The 25074-nt window shown below is 40.6% G+C and overlaps 1 protein-coding gene across 1 annotated transcript in view; it reads right to left on the reverse strand.

Moving 5' to 3' along the window:
• Nucleotides 1-25074, reverse strand: part of LOC136884292 (bestrophin homolog 24) — a 225392-nt gene that overhangs the window by 100265 nt on the left and 100053 nt on the right. The window contains exons 3-4 of the mRNA XM_067156361.2: nt 6401-6503; nt 2750-2860 (exon numbers count right to left, since the gene is read on the reverse strand). Coding sequence (XP_067012462.2) covers nt 2750-2860; nt 6401-6471 — 182 coding nt within the window. The 5' untranslated portion in view covers nt 6472-6503. The remainder of the gene's footprint in view (nt 1-2749; nt 2861-6400; nt 6504-25074) is intronic.

Below are 25074 nucleotides of genomic sequence, written 5' to 3' on the forward strand. Positions count from 1 at the left end.
ATTTTACCCTGGCCTGCACCAAGAGATTGTTACAAAAATACTACTTTCATCACAAAATATGAACAGGCAGAGTAAGAAATGAAAAACTTCATGACAGAGTAGAGAGGGATAAACTTAGATGGTCTAGACATGTTCAGAGGACAGAAGCGGACAATGGAGACCCAGATAGCAGGTGGGAGGGCATGAGGGACACCCAAACTAAGGTCACTGAGAACGATCGAGAGATTACAATTAGAAGAAACCTGTATTAGAACACAGTTGAGGAGGACCAATGGTGGTCGGATAGAGAAAGATGGAAAGGTACCATAAACAATCCAACCCGGCGGGAGTTGGATAATGGAAATGGCTGATGATGATGACAAATTGCTGCTTTAATCTATTAGCTTCATAGTCCGTATCGATAGCTCAAGCACACAATATTTATATTGACACTATGTAAAATATAGTATTGATTAGGTGGAGAACTCATCCTTCATACTTGTGTGAAATTGCTGCTTGTCAAACATGATGCGTTATCCTGGTTTTCCGATGTACCGGTACCACTGCATATGCATGAAGAGTGACTAACATTTTGATGTGCAACACTCAACTTGTGTGGGACAAAATGAGCAAAATGAGATCAAGTTATGTATATCTATTTATTATTATTATTATTATTATTATTATTATTATTATTATTATTATTATTATTATTAACTTTATTGGCCACATTGGACATTTGAGTCTTCCATGTACACTTTTTCTTTGAAGGTTGTACCGTTTGATTCTTCTTATGTGCCCCGTACTACTTCATTTGTTCTGATCGCAGTGTTTTTAATTCGTCTGAAATCTCTACAGGCCTTCTGAGCATCATTTCAGTTGAAAATTTGTGATTCTTAAGAAGGGTGGTAATATTATTCTTGTTCTCTGCATCTGTAATTTCAAGTCCAATTGTTTTGAGATCCTCTTGAATTTCTTTGATCCAGTGCCCTCCTGTTTTCTTTGCCAGATTTCTCATCGCTAGTTGTCGTAAAATCCTGTTTTCTGGTAATAGTAAGATGTGCAAGAAATAAGAGATTTTCTTCATTGTGCTGGTAACTGGGTTAATCTCTCGATAGACAGTTTCATAACGGAGGATTCTCCAGACTCCTTCAACCAGGTACTTCTTATTTATACAAGTTCTGATAATTCTTCCTTCAGAGTTGAGGAGCTGATCAGTTCTTTCATTTTTAATTTGGAACAAGGTTTTGCAAGCTTAAGTGGCTTCAGGTAAAGTTACAGTTTTGTAGTGTTGGATCATTGTGTCTATTGACAAGACTTTTTTTAAATAAGTTGACCAGGTTAGACATTGTGCTTTTTTCATTTTGGTGATTCTATTTATACATGTTGCTTTCTTGCTCAAGTTGTGCATAATGATTTCTCCAAGGCATTTAAATTATAAGACTATGTTAATTTTTTATCATTTATGACAACTTTGTTTATGTCAAGGGGTTTTATTGGCATGATCTCAGTTTTCTCAAAGGATATTTGTAATCCTATTATTAATGCAATTTTCTGGAGACTGGTGATCTGAGCATGGACTTCTTCCATGTCAAGGCCTAAGAGAGCTAACTCATCTGTAAACCCTAGGCAGTTTGTCCTTATTAAGGGTTTTGCTCCAATTTTGATTTTAGGTGGCTTTTCTTTTTGCCAAATTTTCATTATGTAATCTAGAGCCACACTCAAAAGCAGTAGGGATAATCCGTCACCTTGTCTGAGGCCTGTATTTATTGTAAAAGCAAAGCATTTGACTTTTCTCCCCTGAACTTTACCATTAAAATTGTGTTGGTTAAAATTAGTTCAATAATTTTTGTTAATTTAGGATGAAGGCCATATGATTTGAGGATTTTTAAAAGAATGGGTCTGTGTATACTATCATAAGCCTTTTTGAAATCTATGAATGAAATAAACAGCTTTTTAATTCTGTATTTATAATATTCCAATATTAGTTTCAGGCTGAGAATTTGGTCTGGGCAACTTCTGTATGGGCAAAATCCTCCTTGGTATTCTCCAAGTTGTGGTTCCAGAATGATTTTTTTTTAATCCTGTTGTAAATTATGTGGGGGAAAATTTTGTAAGTGCCGTCTAAAAGGGTTATTCATCTGTAATAGTCTGGATTAGTTTTATCTCTTTGAATAAAGGATGGATTATGCCTGAGGTCCAATGTTCTGGGGTGTTCTGTGATCCACATTTTGACTAGGTGCTGATGTAGATTTATGATCGCTTGTTTCCAATCACTGTTTCCAGATTTCTGCATTTCTTCCTCATTTTTTAGTTCCTAAATTTTGAATTCTACCTCATTAATAGTTGGAGGATCTTTTAGATTTGGGATGGTTATAATGGGTGTGTCAGTATTTACTTCCAACGTTTCCAGTGGGTCATCGCAATTTAAAAGTTTGTTGAATGCCCCTGCGAGGATCTCCGCATTTTCTTGATTACTGTGGGCTAACCTTCCTGATTTATCTCTCAGCATTAATATTGGGGGCTCATATTTTTTAAGGTATAGGAAGGTTTTAATTTCATTTAGACCAGTCTAATATGCGTTGTGAAATACCAAATCAAGTTATAGCTAATAAATGCTATTTCTTTAACTGATAAATGCTATAAACGCTACCTTTTTAGTTCATTTCTGCTATAAGTAGAAAAAAAAGTATTGCTATAATTTCACACTCTGGATATAGAACAGAGTTGAACTGTCAAGGGTCAACAAACAAGAAAGTAATTTACTTACAATCTGTTCTCATCTGACAACAGGAAGCGATACACAAAGCTCAGGCTGAAATACACTATGGAGTACACCACCAGATTGGGCCACAGAAGTTTGTAGATGCTGCCTCGCCATCTGAAACACATCCAAATATGGTTTCAAAAGTCTGCTAACCAAATAAAATAATACTTGTGAATAACATAAAATAATAATAAATTTCAATCGGTAGAGACTACTCGAGCTGGAGGATTCTGGTTATCTTCTGCTCTTGGCAACAAATACTAACAGGTTCTCTGCAGCACTATGACGAGTTGAAGGGATACGTACAAGGAACAGTCAACGACTGTCACACTGCCAGACAGTCCATTAAGACAATCTCTGCGCTTCTCAAGCTGCCCAAGCCGACTGCCACGGATTTGGTTTTGAAGTAGAAACAGGAAGACACAACCGCAATAAATATCGGCCAACAAGGACCATCAAGCTTTGAAAGAGTGGTGTTATGACATTGAGTGCCACTAATTGTGCAGCTAGTACCACAGCCGGATGCCAGAAGACAAGGTTCAGGTTCCTGCCTATAAACTGCACAGTAAGTGCCATGTTCCTTGGTGTAAAAAGTGCTACGTTGGTCCGTGGATGACACACGAATTACAGTAATGAATCGTGCTATACCACGAGTCAATGGGAGAGTCTGGGTGTGCCAAATGCCAGCCTGTACAGAGTCCACAGTCAGGGTGATAGTGTGGGGGTGTTTTTCATGGAAGGGATTTGGTCCTATTGTAATACCAAGCCTGGGAAGGCACAAAGGAAATTGATAGATTTAGTTAAGAACGATGTACAGCTGAGAGGTCATGATTGGGACAAGTTGGTGGAGGAGAAATGGTACAAGGACAGGATGAGATGGAGGAGGCTCTTATACCACACCCGGGAAACTGGAGTTGGTTTAGGATGATGATGATGATGATGATGATGATGTATACCACAGAGCACTTTAAAAGCACATTTTGATCAGCTGTATGCTGATTATGGGAGAAACCTGGTTTGTATACAGTCACTGTCATAATCCTCCCTGCCAGTACTCCAGTCTCTGGCATGAACTAGACCCCAGCTACACCTGCTGTCATTCTCCCAGAGACAGTCTGCCCTGCACAGTTTAAGATGTAATCAAAGACCAGCTCACACATCCAAAAAGATCGAGCAATGACAACAAGTGTAATCTAAGATCTTGTGACCATCAGATTTGTTACTCAGAGCTAGGCATCTAATCAGTCAAGGCGATGAGGAATTAATAGTGTTAAGGTTATGAGAACTTCTTGCAAGAAGTGGTGCCACCTAAGAACTCAACAAAGTTGTTACTAAGGGTTGCCAACTGTCCTATATTATAGGGCACTGTCCATAAAGCGTCATAAAGGAGCTGTTTGTCTTGCTTTCCTATGAAAATTCAAACCCAAACCCAATTGAACATAACATACTCTAGCATGTGTAGTAACTTGCCATTTCTTACAAATTGTACAAAATTGTGTTCATTATTCTCTTAGTCAACATGAGATTTTAGTCTGTAATAACTTCTTATATCGAAAGGCTTTCAGAGATGGTAGCGTTAGTCTACGTAATCTCATTCATTCCTGCAGTTTCCACCAGACGTAGCGTCCAGCGGTAGAACAAGAGACTAGCCACAGACATGTGATCGCGTATGTGCTAGGCGTTATGTGTTAATCTCAGAGACTGACATCAAGTTATAAATTGTCAGATTCTGAAGAAAATAATGGAGCTACTCCAAAACAGAAGCTAAAACATTTTAGTCAGCAGTCCCAAAGATGGTTTCCATGGTTTTCCTTTTTCACACACCAGGGCTGTATAAGGCCATGACCACCACCTTTCCGATCCTAGCCAACTGTCCTTTCCCGTCCTTGCGTCGCCAAAAACCTTTGATGTGTTACTGAGACAGTAAACCACTAGGAAAAAAAATTTAGAGCACAGGAAAGAAGACAAGTTCTTGATAATTACTGCAAGGAACGCCACGAGAACTGGAGGAGAGTTTCATGGCATTCTATGATAAAGCTATTCATTATCTTCATAACTTCTATGATAGCAAAATTGCATTGAAACTACAAGCATTTAACTTTAACACATATCATCTTTCCTTGAGGACGTTGAGAGCAGGAAGAAAACATACCTTCAAAAACTCTGAGTAGTGGACAAGCAGTGTGTCATGTTCCTGGCTCCAATGCACTTGCTGCCTGTGTTTTTTCTTCGACAGACCGATACAAGAAACAGGTGTTCAATGTCACGAGTGAAAAACAAAATGAGGATTTCAGTAAATATGAATTCTTCCTGGCAAGAATTTCGAAACACTATAAAATCAGATACGTATTCAAATTTTGAAGGCAACTAAGTGAAATTCCAAGTAAGTTGCCCTCTTCTTCACTGATGGACTATGTAGAGCAATTGGACTTGAGTTACAAGTGTTTCTATTTGTAATGAGGTGATTTAATAACAGAAGTGCATTATTTCATTATTTTGTTGAATTTATTTAAGAAAATGTTCATTATTTTTATGCTAGTGTCTTGTATATAATTATTCTAGTGCTGCTTTACATAAATGTCTATTGATTCTACACAATGATTTTGCAGTTGCGCTATTAAGCTGCAGGGTATTTTAGTCCCAACGAGGGCTACCCAAGAACGCCTGTTGCAGACACTGCAACTCTTGTACGTGTTCTTGGCTTCAGCCAGAATGGCAATCTCCCAAGAAATACAAGGCATCATGTGATCAACATTAGCTCAGACTCTGAAGTGTACAAGAATGTCCACTGCGTTGCAACCAACGAGAGTACTCAGAGTTAACATCCTCGCAATCTGTAACAAAACGAAGTAAGGTTTCCTCGCTGATCCCACAGTTCGGTTTGAAACTGATGAAGATGAGCCAAGACAAAGAAACCTTTAATTAAGCCCACAGAAAATTATTCCATAAAACATGTACAGTGTGTGAGAGGGTTTTTGGTGAGCAAGAAGGGAACAATTCCCAGATTCTTTTGTGAGTGCTTTGATGTAAGCAAGCAATCTGTTCAGGATGTAGGTATACGAACACCGATTCAGATTTTGGAAATCATTTTTATATTTTACATTAGTAGACCAAGCCTTAGTTCATGTACTCTAGATATTTACATATGGTATGTTTTGTCATATTTGTCATATAGGCAGCGGAGATGAAATTCGTAAGAGGTATCGAAGGCAAGACCAGAAAGGACAGAATTAGGAATGAAGATATAAGGAAAAGGACAGGAATCTTGAAACTTCAAGACAGGATAGAAACAACAAAGCTAAAGTGGTTTGGGCATATAATGAGAATGGGAGAAGGGAGTGTGTCAAAAAAAACTTTCAGAGAAGTTAACAAGAGACCACGAGGAAGACCCCGAAAGAGGTGGACAGATTCAGTGTGGGAGTGCATAGAGAAGAGGGGAGGAAAACGAGAAGATGTACTTAAAAAAGGAGAAGAGTGGTGGAGAGACCGGTAGCGATGGAGGTCCTTGATTCACAACCTGACCCAGGAAGCTGGAAACGGGAAATGAAGATGTTTTGTCATAATGGCAACCCACAAATTTGAAGTAATTACATTAAATAAGGAGAAAGCTAAATAAATGTAAGAAAGAAAAAAAGAAGGAAAGAGAAAGCTCACCTGAAGAGCAGCTTCCAGAAGCAGCCGAGCCCAGTGCAGGTGGCGACCTCTCCTGTGTAAGTGACTGTCATGGCAGCAGCCTGGAACCGCCTGTATCATTCACCTGAAACAAACACCTTGTAGTAATCTCCATCCTTAAAGGAGTTGTTCTTCAATACATTAATACGTGAAATGCCACATTCTGAAGATAATGTAGAGGTAGAGCATGAAATTAATCAGTGGAAGGTAAAGGCTTACGCTATCCGTAACCTCGGCACTCGGTGGGGTGGAGTGGTTAGCTCTACGCCCGGCTGGTACTCATTTTTGGTGTAGGCTGAGAACCTCAGGGCCATGAGGACACAGGAAAGAAAACTACAAAATGTAAGATAATGAAGGAGATAAATAAAACAAAATGTTGACAAGGTCTATTATATCTTAGAAAAATAAATAGAAGTAACTGGGCAATAAGAACATGGAATTAGGAAATTTGGAAAAACAGGCTATGAATATCAGACAATTGAGTGAATCATGTGTATGCTCTTGAAAGCTAACTGAATTCTCAGCATTCAGCCTAAAGTCTGTGCAGTGAATCTGTGAACTATGGTCTTGGGAGAGGACAAAGCATGAATGAAGCTGGTGACTTAAGTGCACACTCCAGACCTCTAGATCACATACCCAAATTGCAGCTTTTTACCTTCAGTATGAAACCGTGCAAGTTCTCTGCTTCAAGACCAACTCCCACCGACTACTCAGTGGACCAGCCAGCTATGACACCTGCTCAAAAGGCTTTTCTTTCTTTCCTCTAGACTTTGGGCATCACCAAAGAGACATTAGGGAAATTTAACCCATTGCTTTGCTCACCACATTAGGAGCCAGTCTCCAAGACTACAGACATGAAAAATTCTTTCACACCACTCATCACAAGGAATAGCATCACTCATACCTCTGTCACTTTCACACTGTCGAGACAGACTGGGTCAATGAATGAGAGTCTCATCCCAGAAGATAGAGTGCACTGTAAACATTTTATCTCACAGAAATGGATCCGAGCTTAGTCTCTCGTTAACAAAAGTGTTTAAAGCTGTTAAGCACATCCAACTAAACATGCATTCTAAGAGGTAAAGAACATGAGACTTCATTAGAGGGAGGGGGTAATTCTCAAAAACTCAAATCAAGGCAGAATGCTTGTAGCTTATATTTGTGATTACTATCTCTTAGGCCTAAATTGGCCATTAGCTTATTACCTAGAGTTCAGGCATATTTGGTTCATGTGTACTTATCTACCATTACCCACAAAATATTCTACCGTTCTTGAGTCATTCCTGTCTGTACTCATTATCTGCATGACTGGATAATCTAACGAATACCGTACGTTTCATTTACCGATGCAATTAATGTATATCCGGCATTTCATCTTAGTTAATGGACTTCTCTTGAACTACAATCCTGAAATTAACCAAAATATTGAAACGTTTCTGAACAGGACGCAACCGCGAGAAACATCAAGCACCAGAAAGTATTAGTCATCAAAGAAAACTGTAATAAACAAGAAAGAGCAACTGAAATTCCACCCCTCTCACGAGTGTCACACGTATCAACTAAGATTTGAACCCAGGACAAGAAATGAAATGCCGAGTGTCACCACCTGAGATATGGACACATTGCAGGAAAAGGCAGAGCCCTACTGCGAAAACACCGCAAGTCTTTCACGTAACTGTAATTTCTGAACACAGGTTATAGAAATCTCCTCGAACACCTAAAAAATTGTAAGTGCTTCCAATCAACAGACGAGTTGAGAATGAGACTCAAGTATCAGACACTTAAACTCTTCCCGTTAGGCGCCATGCTTCAGTGCCACCAACGAAATTAACAATGATGAAAATTTCTCACGCTAAGATGCATAAAAAGTAATGTTGCTGCCTAACTACATCCTTCAAAGGGAGAAATCAGAGCTACATTTCGTGTCACCAAGTACTCTCTCTGGCAGAGAGGTCCCAAGATCACCAGAGATAATCTCATGTTTAGAAAGGCGAGGAAAATAAAGAACATTCGCCACTCCGTCGTACGCTGTCGGCAAAAAAGTTATGTACCGGTATATGGAGTTAAAATTAATTAATTAATTAATTAAAACTCGGCCCACATCGCCCGAGAGCGTTATGATGAAATCCATGCCGAACGACAAAATACTGAACACATAACCACCAATTAAATTATTTCTATAGTTCGTTCACTGTCAGCTGGACAATCAGACTGAGCTCGGCGTATACACAAGACAAGTTTTGAAAAGTTTCTCCTCAATGTCACTTGTGAAAGGAATCTGCTAATCTTATCCGATAGCCCGATACCGTATGACATACATTATTTTTTAATTTCACGAATTTTGATTTGTTCAATCTCAACACGGGGTCTCAGGAGTATTCGTGTGCACGAGCTCCTTTTTCACTCGCAAGACGAGAGCTCTAGGCAGCTGTAGGTAAAGAACGACCAACTACGCTGCACACTCCCTAAAATGTCACAAATTCACAAAAGAAAATTAAAAATGTAACATAGCGTCAAGAAAGAACTCACAGTGGAAAGTGCAATAATATAGATAATGTGAAATTAAGTGAAATTAATACACTAATAATGACCAATTCATCAAGAGCAAAAACTCTAAGAAGATAACATAATACAACATACAATGTAAATATTGTAATTATGTATCTGAAAAAGCTTCAATATACTGGGGATAACAGGGCAAAAGCCGGGCGGGCGCGGTGCGGGACTCGCACTGGGTGACGCCTTGTTGAGAAATCCACACGCCAGTAAACACCCCAACAAAAACAAAGCACGTGTGCCATAGCACACTTTCAATAACAAACAAAAACTCCCAAAACCAACCTATTCCCCGGCCAAAGAGTCCCTAGTAGGACTGGTGGCCCGCTCCCAAACTGGGAGAGTGAAATATCGATCGGATGATGATGATGATGATTACGCTGCACGAGAGTGGATTGTTGTCCCATATGCTCTGTACTCTGACCGGCCAACCGAGCAGAGGAAAGTTGGCCACGGCTCTACCGTGGCTCTACGTCCCTGCATTCGGGAGACGGACCTGGGGCACAGTGCCGGACTTCACGCCTGGTCCCACCACCCGTCGGCTGTCCTGAGAATGGTTTTCCGTGGTTTTCCATTCTCCTGCACTAAGGTGAATGCCGAGACAGTTCGTAGTATAGGCCACGGCCGCCAACCCCCCTCACCTTCACCGTAACAAATCTCCCGGCCTGAGAGACGGCGTCACCGTCTAAGAGGCCCGCCTCCCCCTTCAGGGGAGGAATGAAAACGTTTAGTAGTAGTAGTAGTAGTAGTAGTAGTAGTACGCTGCACGAGGAGGGGTGGCAACTCTTCGCCTCTGCATTCGGGAGACAGGACAGGTCTGGACGTCACGACTGGCCCCAATACGACAAATACCGGGACAGTTTCTAGTATAGTCCATGGCCGCCAACCCCCTCACCTTCACCGTAACAAATCTCCCGGCCTGAGAGACAGCGTCACCGTCCAAGAGGCCCACCTCCCCCTTCAGGGGAGGAATGAAAACAGTTTATAGTAGTAGTAGTAGTAGTAGTAGTAGTAGTAGTAGTAGTACCTTATACAGGCCTTACAATTTGTTTTACGTTGCACCGACACAGATAGGCGACGATGGGATAGGAAAAGGCTAATAGTGAGAAGGAAGTGGCTGTGGCCTTAAGATACAGCCTCAGCATTTGCCTGGTGTGAAAATGGGAAACCACAGAAAAATATCTTCAGGGCTGCCGACAATGGGGCTCGAACCCATTATCTTCCGGATGCAAGCTCACAGCTCCGCGCCGCTACCCCCACTGGTCCCCGCACATTAATCAGTACGGAAAGGATAGCAAGGTGGAAAGTACCGTCAGAAAAGGAAAAAAAAGTTCTGAAAATACATACAAAAAGGTGTTCGTGGAATTACGTTATCAAGGTTTAAACCCGTTACATGAACTTTCCTTATCACATTTACTGGATTCTAATAAATAAGAAACTTTTATAGGATTGCACACCAGTAAGTCGCTGGCATATTGAGCTCGGTAGAGAAACTCCGCTCATCATCTACAGAAACCAATGGAGCATATTTTGTCAGCACTCGTAAAGGGAGTTCCTTCAAATTTAATTCAAATTTGTCTTTAGCAAACCCACCAACACTCACCAACTTCTTCCAAACTCTGAATCACATCAGGCAAATACTTTGTTGAGTAATTGTTGGGCCTGCCTGCGTTGAGTCTAGGGCACAAATGAAGCATATGTGATCGAAGTTTTCGCCCAAGAAGTGTTGAAAAAAGATTATATCTATTTTTAAAAAACGCAGATAAAAGTGGTGAGGGGAAGGTGTTCAAGCATGCAATAGAAGGTAAAAGGTACCAACGTGTAATAATCTCACAATAAAAGGTGCAAAGAAATTGTGTTTATTTCGCTGCATTTCATGTCCCCAAATGTCTCTAGCGGTATGAAAATAAGCTATATTTTTCGAAAAGTGCTGCGCCTTTCTAAATATCAGATTATCTCTCTGTCAGAGAGATAGAGTACTTGGTGACACGAAATATAGCTCTTTATTTCTCCCCATGAAGGATGTAGTTAGGCAGCAACATTACTTTTTATGAATCTTGGTGTGAGGGAATCGAAACCGCGGCTCTCTGAACCGAAGAGCACTAAGCTGACCATTCAGCCATTTGAAATGGAGGCTACACACAAGAAAAGAAGGAGAATTACTGTTTGGAACAAAGTTATTGCAAGAGCCACTCATACCAAATAGGTTATAAAGATAATCGCGGAAACAGCGACTGTGGCTCACTCTGGTGGCTCGAAGTGCGCACTAACAACCGCGTATCAACAGCTGTGAAGTAATACGATGTCAAGTGTGAATATTATTTAATTATTTTAAGGAAAAATGGCTGAAAGAGGCAGTATTTGAGCCATATATGGTTGTCAATTACAGACAAGCCAAGTACGTCAAAGTCTTTCTACAGATTTCCAAAAAATAAATATGAGTTGAAAATAATGTCAGTGTACCGTGTGTGACAAATTGTTATTTCTTGCTGGCCCATAAATATTTTGCAGTCCTCAAGAAAGCATTTGCAAATAAAACATGATTCGTATACATGTCAACAGAAATAATTTAAAATTACAGAAAAATAGCACGTATGTGATTTTATGTTAATGTGCATGCCGGATTACGTCAAATAGTATTTATATAACTATGGCATGTGCATAGTTGTCACTGTATATACCTAATCTGTAATTACAAAAGAAATAGATTGTAAGTATGCTTAAGTGAATTTTTCAGAAATATGGTTGCATGCCTTACAGTTGTATGTAAATTGTTACAGCAATATTTCTCTAAACTTTAATTTTCAGAAAATAACACACGTGCACTAGAGTTTTAATGTATATAGCTGTCACTCTTCATGTCTTATCTGAAAACTGCAGACAGTATAACATGTACGTGTAAATGGTAGCTGTCACTTTTCATGCCTCAACTCGTAACTAATACAATGTTATAATCCTAGATCAAACATTTTGTACTTTAAAGCCTGTTCCATAATTCCCTTAAAACTTTAAAGCAAGACGTTTACGCATGCAAGTGTAATTTCGATATCTCTGGTTCATAGAAACCAAGAGGAGCGGACGCGAGCTGTAAGCAGTTATAACCGCGATCCGCTGTAAAGCGTTAATGGCGCTGTCTCGTCGGAAAGATATGCATTTTTGAGAAATTTTCCGCTATTATCTTTTTAACCTATTTGCTCATACCTGTCTACAGGAAATTTGTGAAATAAGAGAAACTTTCCAATTACAACTTTATGCGAAGCCGCTTTATGCTATCAAGATCGGTAAAGGGGCCAGCTAGAGCGATGCATCAAGTCCGCCGTGGTTAAACAAGATAAATAAATAAATAAATAAATAAATAAATAAATAAATAAAATAATTAATTAATTAATTAAAATAAATGTCCTCTAAGTCATCAATGACTACGAATGAACTAACCTCCAACATGATCCTCCATTTGCGGCTGGCAGCGCAGCATCACCTGCTTCCTCTTTAAGAACAGGCACATTGTAAAGTATGTTTCATACTAGGGAAAAGTTAAGGCACCAAGATTATTTCATATTTCTAGTTTCACCTTTCTCTTTAAACACAAAGCAGTAACCAATGTAGGTGACGGATACTCGACACTGAACTATCAGAGAATAGACCAAACAGCATAGCAATACATTCTTTAACACGTTGCGATTCATTTGTTTCCGTTATATCACAATAAATAACTATAGTGAAACTGCTTCAGATTGGAAGCGGTTATGAACCAGAGATCTCGAAATTTCACTTGCATGCGTAAACGTCTTGCTTTTAAGTTTTAAAGGAATTATGGAACAGGTTTTAAAGTACAAAAAAATATATTAAAACTAACTTTGCCTACTGCACGTATGTTATTTTCTGAAAATTAAAGTTAAACGTTTTGCAACGCTATCTGCCCTGTCTCTGTCAATGAACACAATGGCAATCCCGCCATTTCCGGGTGACGTGTCATTTCACCCATGTGCACAATGTCCTTTCTTGTACAGCATACCGTGCATCAATGCTCCGTGATAACTGATGATGATGATGCTTGTTTAAAGGGGCCTAACATCGAAGGACATCGGCCCCACTCCGTGATTCTTCTTCAGCATAAGCAACCACATGTAGTTCCACTACTTGACATTTGGTTTCACATTCTGCTCATGGTAGCGTTATTGTCATCACTTTTTCACGGATTTTATGGGAGTGACTGTACCTTCTGTGAGAATACGTTAATATCAAACAATGACTACTTTTGACGATTAATGAATTCCTTCGCTAGAAACTAAAGCATCAGTCACGTTACTATGGCAAACTTATCTCGTGATTAATTTCGGGGCCAAATTCATTCATACCGGGCGAGTTGGCCGTGCGGTCATAGGCACGTGGCTGTGAGCTTGCATCCGGGAGATAGTGGGTTCGAATCCCACTGTCGACAGCCCTGAAGATGGTTTTCCGTGGTTTCCCATTTTCACACCAGGCAAATGCTGGGGCTGTACCTTAATTAAGGCCACGGCCGCTTCCTTCCAACTCCTAGGCCTTTTCTATCCCATCGTCGCCGTAAGACCTATCTGTGTCTGTGCGACGTAAAGCAACTAATTTAAAAAAATCGTTCATGACTTATGTTACCGAGTTTCTTTCTAGCCCGCCTGGTGGGCATGGTCGATAAGGCGTCAAACACTCAAAGACAATCGCAAACTGCCAATAATCACGACCAATGGATCGTATCGAAATGCCTCCCGACACGTTATTGAATTCCAAGAACTCACCTATATGTCAGAAGTTCAATTCTGGAGAACGCTGCTACCTAGAGAAAAACCTACTTTAGTTCCTACACTGGAGCTAAGACTAACGAACTGTCCTTTACAATGGTCAAAATCATTTATCTCCATCAAATCTTATCAACACGTGGTGCGGCAGAGCTACTTAAAGATAACATTCCTTGTTAGTGTTATTAGGGGGACATGCTTGCATCAATTATAAGGTCCACCAATTGGCTTGACACAATTTACGGTCAAGGCTAGCTGTTGGGCTGCCGTCTTCCACATCAAAGCTGTGGGAAAAGAAAACAAATGTTATCCATTTGTTTTTATCTATCATGTCAGATGCGTGAAAATGAGAATACATACTGTACATAAAAGTAACTTTAAATTTCACATAGACTACACTATGTGATTGTAATGTTACACTGTTGTGGACCAAACACTGGCTACTTCAAGTGCATTTGCTGTTGTTGCCATGAGCAGGTCTCCCCGGCTGGGAATTTGTTGAGACCTGATTGTTGTTTCTTTTCCCCCCATACTTCCCCACAGTAATGTGTTGACCTCGTGGCTGATAGTTACAGGTGTGCACTACATCCTCTGCAAATCGGGAGATGCGACTACGGAAGGTAATCCTGCTGTGAGTGAGGGCGGTATCCCCTGCCTGTCATAAGAGGGGACTAAAAGGGGCCCTTAGTTGAGCTCTGGCATTGCTTTCACTTGTGCCAGGCCTCCTCACTTTCATCTAACCATACTTTTATGTTATTAATTTCTCCGGTCGTAAGAATGCCTCTACATTAGTCAGCGAATTTGAACAACATATCTAACCCGGACCCAGCAATAATTTGAGCATGTAGCACAGGTACTGATCTCAGTCCTAGGTGTAGGGTTGTGTTCAGTGCGATACGCCATATGAAAAAAGATGATTTGTATTACGGCGAACACAAACACCAGCCCCTGAGGCAGATAAATTACGCAGACGCAGCTAAATTCACGACCCGCATCGACATTGGTCATTCTGCAGGTGTGATAATTTAGTCTTTCTAGGAAATAAATCTTCAGCCTCTCCCTTGGAAGGTAATTACCTCACATCCCGCGGAGAGCGGCTGTTTAATTCAAACGTAATTATCTCTGGGGCTTAGTGACGTCAAGGAGAGCTATTGCCAACTTAATGCAATCCGCGAACCTAGAGACACACTTCGGCTCCCTTAGTGTTCAATCGGCAGACGTCTCATCTTCGAGATACGGATTGGCAACCGATGACATCAAAAATGAATCTCAAATACTGAACTTCAAACATTATTCTTATATATACAGTAAAGTAAAGAAATACGGGTGAAAACTGAACTTTTGAAACCTAATATATCATAGGAAGACCTTAGACCTACTCCGAAACTAACATCACGAGCTATACACAGTGGGGGGGGGGGGATATCTAATCATTTGACCGGGTCAGGAATGAAATGAAGCCCCCAATCTGGCGGCTAGGACAGGAATTGTGCCGGCTGCCGAAAGCTGTCGCACTCCTCTGGGGCTGAGAGATGAAATGAAATGATACTGGAGAGTGTTGGAATAAAAGATGACAAAACAGGAGCACCTGAAGAAAAACCTGTCCCGCCTCCGCTTTGTCCAACACAAATCTCACATGGAGTAACCCAGATTTGAACCACGAAACTCAGCGGTGAGAGGCCGGCGCGCTGCCGCCTGAGCCACGGAGGTAGTACGCAGTGAGGACAGAAAAAAAAAAAAGTATTAGTATTTTGTTTCAAAGTGAATAATCAGGATTCACGTACCCTCGCCCATTTGTTATAGACAAGCATAAAATGCCAGTCAAGTTCAATTCTAAAACGACGATCGGCTTTCGTACCCTCAGCATCCGATATTCTGGGCTTGTTCTATTTCTTTAGGCTCATTCAGTTTTTGCGTCTGTTTATTTTAACCCCCTTTATAATAACACATTGTTACATCTCTGTTATTTTCAGAAAGTTTACAACTGTTTCACGTTACAGTTTGTCTCAGATTTCAGCCTGCGCCGAGCTCTGCTCCACTGCCTGATCTACGGAACTCTCTCTTTTCAACTTTCTAGTACTTTTGCTTGTTTTCATACTTTTGAAATTACTGAAGGAAATACTTTTTTGGGACACGGGTTTTTACCGAGGTCGCAACTTTACACCGAAACGACCGACGTATTCGACGGCAAAATGGCGGACAAAAGGTACCATGGCCCTCTGTGACTTCTAAGCCCCGTGGTCGCACGAAAGTAACGATTCACATCACTGCCTGCTATAATATATAGATTACGGACAGCGATATAGTAATAACTAAGTGTTAATAAGCGAGCGTGATTTCTTTTATCTCAGTGATTGACGGCCTAGAGGGAACCTGGAGCGATGGTAGCTTATCTGCAGCAATAAACACGGTTTACTGCGGGCTATTGATAACGCACAAGGACATGAGAGATTAAATACCAGAATTAAGTTCAACTTGTTCCTATAAGATTAATCCATTACCTCACAACTGTTCTCGTGTCATATCAGTTCGCTTCAAACATGCATCGGTAACAGTGATGCGATACGCGGGGCAAGTAAGCTGGCCTTTGGTTCGATTTCCAGCCAGGTCGAGGATTTTAACCCTGATTGGTTAATTCCCCTAGCTCAGAAATCGGGTGTGTGTGTGTGTACCGTCTTGTACATCAGAACTGATCACAGGTAGGGAGGGCCCCATCCTGGACGCGTGCACGGCTCATCTCGCTGCCATTTTATCTACACAAACGAATTATGTATGTATACTTCAAATCTGTTATCTTGGAATAGTTCTAGTCAGTCAGTCATGGGAAAGAGACTGAACATTATTTCTTGAAACTCCGTAAGAAAGTTCAGGGATAGCCGGTTGTTGTATCAAAAAATTCAACATAATCCAAAAGACAGCATCAGGAAACTGTTTGGAGTAGTACCAATCCAGGAGAAAATGTGACAATCGTGTCCGTTTCACGAACAGAAGCCGACAAGTGCCATACAAACTAGAAGAACGCTTCAGTGTGAATCTCCATCCAAATACATCCCGAGATAGAACAGCTGATCCACACAGCAGACCCCGCAAGCAAAAACACTAAAGATGAAGCTATTTTACTGTATGAGCAGTAATAAGTACGATATTCGTGTTTATTGCAATTGTCTTTCTTTGTTTGTTTCTCTGACCTCATATTTCTAAATACGGCCTGTTTTGTTCATTGCAAGGCACTCTGCTGCATAGAGGCCTCCGGACGAATGACTGAGGTAGTGTCCGAACTTGGCGTTCAAGGATGTTTATGTTTTGTTGTATAGGCTACGCCCTTGGTTAGATTCTATGACAATTGCATGTTTTTCATGCTTGATCTGTGGCTTCTTTCTCAGACAGGTGTTTAAACTTCCTACCAGGTTGATTTTTCCCTGTACCACATTTAGCTCTTTTTGTTATTTGAATTTGCTGTACGTCGCACCGACACATAGGTCTTATAGCGACGATGGGACGAGAAAGGGCTAGGAGTGGGAAGGAATCGTTAGTTCCCTTGCGGTACAGCCCCAACATTTGCCTCGTGCCAAAATAGGAAACCACGAAAAATATTTACATAGCGTATGGTTTTTAGTGCCGGGAGTGTTCGAGTGGCCCGGTGCAGGTAGAATACAGTCTGTGCAGTTTCCAGCGTTCATAGTAAGACGAGTTAGGGATTTGCACAAGATGTTCGATAAAGGCTAAGTAACAGGGGATCTGCCACGTGGGCGACAGTCCTAAATGAAGATGTAAAAAGTACAAATGGGCAACCATTTAACACTAACCAAAGGAAAATAATGGCAGGGGTCCCACACTTCCAAAGACAAGAAAGTGCATAAAAATTAAAGACTCCCTGGGCCTCGAATGCTCTAATGCCGTCGGGGTAGGAATAGAACAAGAGTGGACCAAGAGAGGTCGGATAGGACAGATGCAAGTGAGGAGCCTGGCACAAGTGGAAGCAATGCAAGGACTCAGCTAAGGACCCTGCTGTCGCAAACCTACGCTCCCCGGTTGGAAGCACCTGTGGCCCCTTTTAGTCGCTTGTTACGACAGGCAGGGGATACCGTGAGTGTTATTCTACCTCCCCTATCGACAGGGGTGAAGGAGATCCAACTGACGTTGACCTATCTAATGAGACATTCCCACAGAATCGCAAGCATTTTGATAGAATTTTTCACACTTTCCTCACTTCATACTATGAGGAATATAAGAATTAATACAGGCAATTCAACTATGTTTCGGTTAATCTTATTCACGATACTTTTCTTTAGTTTGTCACATTCCTGGATGTGCTTATTTTGTTGCTTCTTATGCAATACGAAGGATTGGACTCTAAGAGAAATGCAATCATATTACTTAACTAGCTGATGTACCCGTGCTTCGCAACAGAATTCTACGTTAGGTAGTGCACACGTTGTGAGCAAAATTGTATTAAATTGCATAGCTCTTAACGTTACCCTACACACGCGACGGGGAAGTTACCAAACTTATGTTCTCATATGAAGACTGGTTAGGGAATTGTCATTGTAATGGTAGGCCCGCTTGCCTACCATCAGTCACAATCAGGTTGGGAAGTTTTCATTATAATGGCAGACGCTCACTCTCCACCTGCCTTTTTACATCCTCAAAAAGACTGTCTTCGTGGTTTTCCCAACTGCAATGAACATAGGTCATTACAATGACGTCAGTAGGAATGGCGCGATTAAAAGCAACGCTTTCATATGAAATACTCGATCAAATGAAAAATCACACGTTTTCTCACTTTTAACGAACAGTACTACGTTGCCGATCTAACAGTCCAAAGTTCCAGAGCTGGAAATGACCAAGCCGCAGACAGCTGTGATCCGTGAACACTCTTTGTCTTTCTTCGGCGGGGGACGGGGGGTCGAATAGTGTAGAGTCCCAGGGCATAAACTATGCCCTTTTACTAATCTGTTTCCTAGCAGTACCCGATGAGTCGGAAAATCTCAATTCACTACACTGGCGGCGGAAAAATCTGACTTGGAGGCAAATTTTACCTCCAAGCCAGAGGAGAAACCGCCCTCCTCCCCCCCCCCCCCTTCTTCGCTGGAATTTGGAATAAAATGAATGTAGAATTTCATAAAAGTTAAGAGGAAGAAGCTTTTCTTAAGAAACGGCTGTTTTCAGAGTTGAATTTCGGAGTTTTTAGTGAATTATTGTGCTATAATTTGGAATAGGCCTAAATTCTAATTCTAGACCAGGTACTACTACTAAGTGAACCTCTGCCGTAAGTGTACACACTGCTCATTCCAAACAGCGCGTCAGAGTAGGAATCGAATAACAAATACTATGATGAACCAGTGTGTTACGTACCAGACGAATGGCATTCTAAAGAAGAAAGTTTTCCAACTCCCCAGCTATTTCCCACCAATATTCAGTCAGGCTGTAAAACTTGGTACGCAGCAGTAATCCCATTTATCGGAGTTGAGTGGCAGCATAAGAGAGAAATAACATCACAACAAACAACGGTCAATGTAATGTTCTTGTTGATCAATGTTATGCGCTTTCGATATTGTAGGCCTTCACATTTAGTTTTCTTCCAACTCTGAAATACCACAAATGATCGGAAATTGTATTTTCTATAACTTTTGTTATGTAGTACTTTTCGATATGACCAATAACATAGGTACTTAAAATTTGAGGCACCTTCCCCTAAACTACAATTTCAACCAGGGTGAATAAAACTGTTTATTGGACTGTAGTTTCTTATTCCCCGACTCTACATATCTATTTTCTTTAAATTCTATTTACCCATTTTCTCGTGGCTCGGCGTTGATATGGACTTGGCAACAAAAATAGAAATTCATGAATATCTGCGTTATAGTTGGTACGATAAAAATGTATAAGACATAAAAGATCGGAAATTTAATTCTATATAACTTATGTAGCATTTATCGATAGGACCACTATTATAATTATATGAGAATTAAATTTTAGGCCTTCCCCTAAACTACCATTTCACTCAACGTGAAGAAAATTATTTATAGCCTAGACTATAGTGGTTCATACCCCGATTTTACATACCGATTCATTAAATTCTCTTCAGCCGTTTTCTCGTGATGCGTGTACAGACAGACAGAAATTACAGGAAAGTAAAAAGTGCATTTCCTTGTTACTGTTGACATGACCGATACAGGAACAATTCTTTTCAAATTCTGAGCAATGTACAAACAAGACTCTTACTTTATATATAATAGAATATGGTGAAGGTACAAGATCATGAGAAGAAAGTAGTGGGGTTTATTCTTATATATGCCAAAGATGTCAGAGAGGGCATTATAGGACTAGAAGCTGCACCATTCTGAATTCCTAAGTTTCAATCCTGGCGCTATTCTGAGCGTAGTTACCCCGCCAGCAAAGAGAGCTGTAAGACTCGCTCTAACAAGATGATTACAAGCGCGAGGCCCGAGACATTCCTAGCCAATTGAAAGAAACGTCATTTCTGTATCATCACACAACAGATCCTGTAAACAGTTTGTCATGCAACGTAACCATCGTATGAATCATGTCGGCCGTGACGGACCTATAAAAACCCGACAATTAGCTGGTCAAGGGGTGAACGTCATAAATCAACTACGTTCAATGCCGTCTTCTGGGAAGTGCTTTGGCCATCTCATTTCCACGAGGAGACTACTGGCTGTTTATCTCTACTGATTGTCATGATGTATTTCCTTAAGGTAGGTTAGAGGTGACTTGGTAGCTCGCTCTGTCACACAAAGAGTGATGCAGATGGCTTTGTGTGGAAAGGGTTTAAAAAAGGATGCATCATAAATATAGATGCTAAGAGCAGTGGGTAAAGACAGGAGAGCCCAAGAAGAATTCATGAATATATTATATCCAATCATGAGAATAACAAATGATAAAACTGGGGAATTACATGGTGGTTGATGAGAATTTATAAAAATAAGGCATTTAAAAACTGGGGAATATATGTGTGTGAGAATGACTTAGAAAACGCACATTTCTTGAGACAGTGTGGAAGTACATGGGCATTACCAGTTAAATATTACGAAACAGAGGAGTGAAATAAATTAGAAAGAGAATATCAATATTGTACTATTGTTAAAATCCTGAACAGGGAATGGAGTATGGCAGGGAAAGTCTGGAAATTATTGATAATTTTATAATGCTTATGGGAGAAAAAATGAAATGGATGAATGAAAAAATGTACATGCAGTAAAAGATGCGAATAGTACAGTACTGTCTAGACAAGTAACAATCTGAAAATAGTGAAATCAGCACGAATACACACGGTAAAATACAATAGAGGATAATTATACGGTACTACACATTTAGAGATGTATACTAACGTTTCAGGATGAACTAAGTGTCAACTCTCCTGCCGCGGTCAAGTGAAGATGGAAGAGAGAGTCGAAAATTTAACATTTTCCTGTTGCAGTAAAGAAAAGTTAAATATTGACCACATGAGTTGAAAATAAAAATACGGAAAATTATCAGTTTTTAAAGTATCATGTCTGGATGGGGAAGTACAAGCAAGGTTTCGTAACACAGCACAAAATTACGACTCAGAAGTATGGAAAAGTAGAGTCGAAGACACTAACGATAAAGGTGGATAATTCATTTTAGTATCTCGTTCTATTTTAATATTAGTATAATTTTGATAGTACGTATGCCGTATACTTTCTAGCTGGTATATACTCCAAAGTGTATTTCTTTCAAAGTATGCTTCTTTTTTTTTTTGTTTGGCTGTAATAGGTACATGCCTAATTGCCAATGAACTGAATCCTCTCCCCTCAGTTCGTGGAGGAGGGGAGGGTAGGGGAGGGGAGTGCTCTATTCTACAAAGACATTCCGCTACACAGAAAACCGTAGAATTAATGTCGTATGGCTTTTAGTGCCAGGATATCCCAGGACGGATTCGGATCGCCACTGCAGGTCTTTTTATTTGACTCCGTAGACGACCTGCGCTTCATGAGGATGAAATGATGAGGGCGTAGAACACTTATGGGAAGTAGTCAAATCCCGATAGGTGTCCGTCTGTGCCTGTGCGAGCTTATCTCCAGAACCACTGAACGGTATATTTCTGAGTATGAAAATCTACGACAGAATGGATCCGAATAGAAGAGATTTAAGTGACTAAGGGTGAAAGGGAAAACTTTCTTAGCTTACGCTAAGTCGTCAACGATAGACCCGAGTATGATTGGAAGAATTGTTGACCAGTTAAATTTCTAGAAGAAAGTGCGGGAAAGTATGTACCTAACTTAGTCCGCGAATAAGAGGTTTTTTGTTAATTTGCAGCAAAAAGCTCAACATTAAAATTGGAAGCTGTATTTTGAGGCTAATCACGTTAATCCTTGTCGAAATAGTTTAATCACCTCAAGGATCTCATTACTCCCTGGAGGCTACACGATATCACAATTTGCATGTATGTTTTACAAGTTACTGTTTTAGTATCCGCCTGGTCGCCATGATGGTTAAGGCGTTACGTCTATATGATCTGACCGAGAGATTAGCCGGTTCGAGACCAGCTGGTGGAAAAGAATGGTGTCCCTTTTCCCTTGAGAAAATCAAATCTTCATAAATATGTCAATACATGAAACTCTAGAGTTTTTGACAGACGCTGCATCAAGTGACTCAGGGTCCATGAAACTAGCACAGTCCTCCAGAGTCACGGCCATCCACCAATAGCGCACAGTCACATGACATGAGAATGTTGGCCACGAGGGTAGGACAGACAATTTCTGATCACTAGATTGCATGCCAAAAGCTCCCCGCAATGGTATATGAGGCGAGGACATATGACACACTCGATTGTGATTCGTCCGTCGAATGGAAGCTAAACCCTTGAGTAGATCCCTTGGTGCTATTCTATAGGGGTAGGCACCGTCGCACCGACACAGATAGGCCTTATGGTCAGGATGTGATAGAAAACGGCTAGGAATGGGAAGGACGCTGTTGTAGCCTTAACGTACAGCCCCAACATTTGCATGGTGTCAAAATGAAAAACCATGGAATACCATCTTCAGGGTTGCCAACGGCACGATTCGAAGCCAATATCTCCCTCACAGCAGTGCAACCCTAACCACACGGCCAACTCGCTTGGTAATCATCTTTATTATTAGATATATTTTACTTCACTAATGTATCGGTATATTACGCAGTGCAGTGGGGTAAGAGTTGGTTTCCGATTTCATCATCATCATCATCTCATTACACTTACTGCTCGGCGACATGGCTACATTCGGTTGGGCCTTTTATGAACTGCAGCCATCTTTAACGGTTTTCTGCCTTTCTGCGGAGCCTCTTTGGAAAGATAAGCCAGTTATTTTCATCTGGTCTCCTAAGTGCCTTCCATGTGGTTACATGTGATTTTTCTTTCCATCACAGAATATTCCAGCTTCCCAATACCTCTTGAAACGATGTCTGTGTATTAGACAACACACGTCAACGCCGCGCCGCGCCGTGAGCTCACGTCAGAGCTGCAACTCGCACAACACTTTCGTACTGCGGGATTGCATAACCAAATCCTGTATCAATACACCGCTGAGATAAATAGACCCTACTATGTGTACATAAACAAATATTCAAAAAGGGCTTAGACGGAGACAGGCAGACATATACAGCTATGCCTTTCACGTTCAGACGCATCCATTTACATGAACTAACTACCTGTAAAATCCTCTATTTTCAACATTTGCGGCTTACCATAGACAGTGACTATCGAAATGATCACTGCTTCCTGAATACTACTTCGAATTTCTTCCGAGGGGAATAATAGCGAGAAAATCGAGCGTCAAGAAACCGCGGTAACGGGCGATAGTAATGGTGCACTGCTTTTACGACAACATCACGGTAAAAGTTTTACCACGGTTTCGTAAAGGCTGGTAATTACCGAGCTTGGTGCACTCGGGCATAAGTCTAACCATCGTCATCTTTGTCTCCCTGCACTTTTCTTGCAGTCTCCAGGTCCAAAATATCCTCTCATGACCCCGTCACCGAGGCTGGTTTATACTGCACGTAACGCTTCACACAACGAGTTTGTTCCTAACTTAGCCCTCCTCATTTCATTCCAAGTACCCTCATGTCATTGATTCCACCTGCTTTTTCCAGCAACCATGCTCTCTACTTTCATGTCTTACTTGCAACTTACGAATAAAATATCCTGAGTACACCCATCTTTCACTCCCACTCATCAAGGCAAAACTGAAAACAGTCCGATGTAAAGATAGTTTTCTTCGAGAGCTGACTTTTGTTACAGAATACTGTTGATCGCAACTGCGAGCTCATTACGTTAGCTTTACTGCTTCTATACTACCATCGTGCGGAAAGTCGGGAGCTATCGGACAGTTTAACTTTTCTGCCATAATTTGTTTATGGAAAAGGAAAAAAAATCATGTAATTCATTTTATAAGCATCTATATTCTTGTATCAACGTACTCACTAGAATATATTTAATCACAATTAAAAACACGGACAATATTAACAAATTAAGGAGGTCATTACACTTTCGTAGGTTTGAAAAATGGAGGGTGGTATCGGACGGTCAATCTTTTTTAACAAAAATTTATTTTTTTCGCATTCAAAATAAAACAAATTAACGTTTAGCCATTCTGCAAATATCACACTCATTAGCGTTGAAGATTCTTGATGGACTAAACAAATATTCAGTCATAAGATCACTTAATTTATCAAAAATATGTCCACTTGCTCCTTGTTGAAGCCTACTGCTCGCTGCAAGCTGATAGACTCAGCTGTCCTCAAACGGAGGTCTTAATGCCTCTTCATAAAATCATAAAAAGGGTCTTTCCTGCCATCATTCCAGTTTTATTAAACCTATGTTCAGCTCTCAATTCCTCAGCAAATTGATACACAAGTTTTAAAAATTCTGTTTTGATGAGTGGCATGAGCTGACTGTCGGGACTTTGATATGCATGTACAGGTCATTCTCTTCTTCATCTGAGAATGTTCTCTGAAAAGTCTCACTGTTCGCCGTACACGCTTTTATTGGAATCTCTTTACCAGCTTCAAGAGCTTTGCTTCTATCATCTAACTTGATTTTGTGGAACAGAGGAACATTGACTGGCCTCTCTAATACTCATTCTATTGTCCCTGACACTATTCACGGCTAATATTATATTGCTTTCTTCCCATTATCCTCGTATCTTCCCCATGCTTACCTAAAACAAAGGATAGTACTATCAATAACCCGGACGGAACTACAACCTATGTGTCCGATACCGCACGCCAGTTTCGTGTCCGATACCGCCCGAATGACTCCCTTAAGAAACAACCGGAACTGAACGAGAACGTTCGAAAAGAAACTGA

This window comes from Anabrus simplex, chromosome 12 (assembly GCF_040414725.1).
Source record: "Anabrus simplex isolate iqAnaSimp1 chromosome 12, ASM4041472v1, whole genome shotgun sequence".
Taxonomy (NCBI): domain Eukaryota; kingdom Metazoa; phylum Arthropoda; class Insecta; order Orthoptera; family Tettigoniidae; genus Anabrus; species Anabrus simplex.